Source organism: Rattus rattus, chromosome 5, assembly GCF_011064425.1.
Source record: "Rattus rattus isolate New Zealand chromosome 5, Rrattus_CSIRO_v1, whole genome shotgun sequence".
Taxonomy (NCBI): domain Eukaryota; kingdom Metazoa; phylum Chordata; class Mammalia; order Rodentia; family Muridae; genus Rattus; species Rattus rattus.
Window position 1 is genome coordinate 82,739,811 of NC_046158.1, and position 2,008 is coordinate 82,741,818.

At 42.5% G+C, this 2,008-nt stretch overlaps 1 protein-coding gene across 2 annotated transcripts in view; it reads right to left on the bottom strand.

The window, feature by feature from the left end:
- Positions 1–203: 203 nt before the first annotated feature.
- The window catches only part of Prrg4 (proline rich and Gla domain 4), a 23,567-nt gene continuing 21,762 nt past the window's right edge, over positions 204–2,008 (bottom strand). For both annotated transcript variants that reach the window (XM_032903840.1, XM_032903841.1), the window contains exon 6: positions 204–1,437. In XM_032903840.1, coding sequence (XP_032759731.1) covers positions 1,206–1,437 — 232 coding nt within the window. In that variant the 3' untranslated portion in view covers positions 204–1,205. The remainder of the gene's footprint in view (positions 1,438–2,008) is intronic.

Genomic DNA, 2,008 nt, shown 5'->3' on the forward strand with positions numbered 1-2,008 from the left:
TTTTTTTTTTTAATGGTTTTTGAGACAGGGTTTCTTTGTGCAGCCCTAGCTGTCCTAGAACTAGCTCTGCAGACTAAGCTGGCCTCGAGCTCACAGACATCTTTCTGCCTCTTCCTTCTGAGTGCTGTGATCAAAGGCATGCACCACTACTTCCCAGCCTTGTTTTTTGTTTTTTTTTTTGTTTTTTTTTTTTTTGAGGCAGACTTTGTAGCTGTCCTGGAACTCACGATGTAGAAGACTGGCCTTGAACTCACTCCCAGAGATCTTTGCCTCTTGAGCTGGGATTAAAGGCATTCACCCACCTTACTAGCTCTACCTAATTTTTGAGACAGAGTCTTTCACTGAACTTGGAGGTTCTTGATTCAGCTCCTGTGGCTACCACCAACCCCAGGGGTTCTCCTGAGTCCCCTCCTACAGTGCCGAGATTTCAGGTGTGCACCCAAGGATTCCAATTTGTTTGTTTGCTTGCTTGTTTGCTCCTTTTGTTTGTTGTTGTTGTTTGTTTGCTTCAAACACAGGTATTGAGGATTGAACGCAGGTCCTCATATTTGCATGACAAGCACTTTCCAAGAGAGGCATCTTCTTAGCCCATGAATACTATTTTTTTAAAAAAACAAAAACAAATGAAACCTCTTGACTCCATGGAACTGTGATTGACAGTGAGTGAAAAAATAAGACCTGCAAATTTGATGAATGCTCTGCACTAATCAGAACAGATTTACAGCAAGCATCAAATTGCATGAAGTATTTTCAGTCAAAAAAGAAATCCTAGGGAAGAGAAGCCCCAATCTCATGATCTAAGATTGACAGTTCCTTTTGGCTAATTCTAATTAGTCTACCATAACAAGCTATGTTTTGAGACAGGGTGAACTCTCACCTCTCTAAGCCTCCTGAGTGTTTGTAGGCTCACACCACATTATCCAAATACAGCAAGGGGTTTTGAACCAGTACAGTAGTATATGCTGCAAAAGGCACTTTCTTCTTAACTTCAAGGTAATGGAGATGAAGTTTCTTACCAAGATGCTAGCAATCCAGTTCAGGTCCGAGACGAAAGCAGAGCTGTGGTGAATTCTGCTCTGTGTATCATTCCTTAATTCCTTTCCGTGCGTCATAAAAAGCTGAACAAGCAGACCTTTTTTACTTCAGGGAGAATAAATTATTCAACCATATGAACGAATGTCTTCCAGCGAGGCGGCCAGGTAGGATTAGTGAGATGGGAGTGACATAGACTTTTTAAATACCCTAAATCCTTTTGCAGGCCCAGGATAGGGAGGTGGTGGCGAGATGCTGTGCTTTCTGGTCAGTGCCACTGCCTGTTCATAGGAAGGTAGCCCTGCATCCTCTGAAGATGGCGACAAAGACAAGACAGTTTCCTCAGGGCTTCTGAAAATGATGGAGGGCGTGTGTCTGGCTGTTCTTGTGTAGATGGCTGAAGAACTAAACAGAGAGATGACATTTAGGTCTATGAGAGGTGAGTTTCTCGGTTAACATAATATTAAAAATATTCTAGAAGCCATGCTTCTAGAAGCACTAGATGCCTTTAATCCCAGCACTTAGGAGGCAGAGGTAGTTGGATCTTTGAGTTCAAGGCCGGCCTAGTGTATACGGTGAGTTCTAGGACAGCCAGGGTTACACAAAGAAGCCTTGTCTGGGAAGCATAAATAAACAAATAAATAATAAATATTCTAAACTTCACCAGGCACACCTTTGCAGACAGAGGCAGAGGCAGACATATCTCTGTAAGTTCCAGGCCAGCCTGGTCTACAAGAGTTCCAGGGTACCAGGACCACACAGAGAAACCCTGTCTCAAATTAAAAGAAAAGGAAAATGAAATTCAACACTTCAGCCTGACTGTACCCAGGATCTAAGTGTCTCTACCTCTTCAGCACAGTCACAAACATGAACTACCGTGCTCAACTTTTAAATACATTTATTTATATTTATTACATGACTGCCTTGCCTGCATGTATGTATGTGTGACAGTGGGTGCATGTGCTTTCATAGCAGA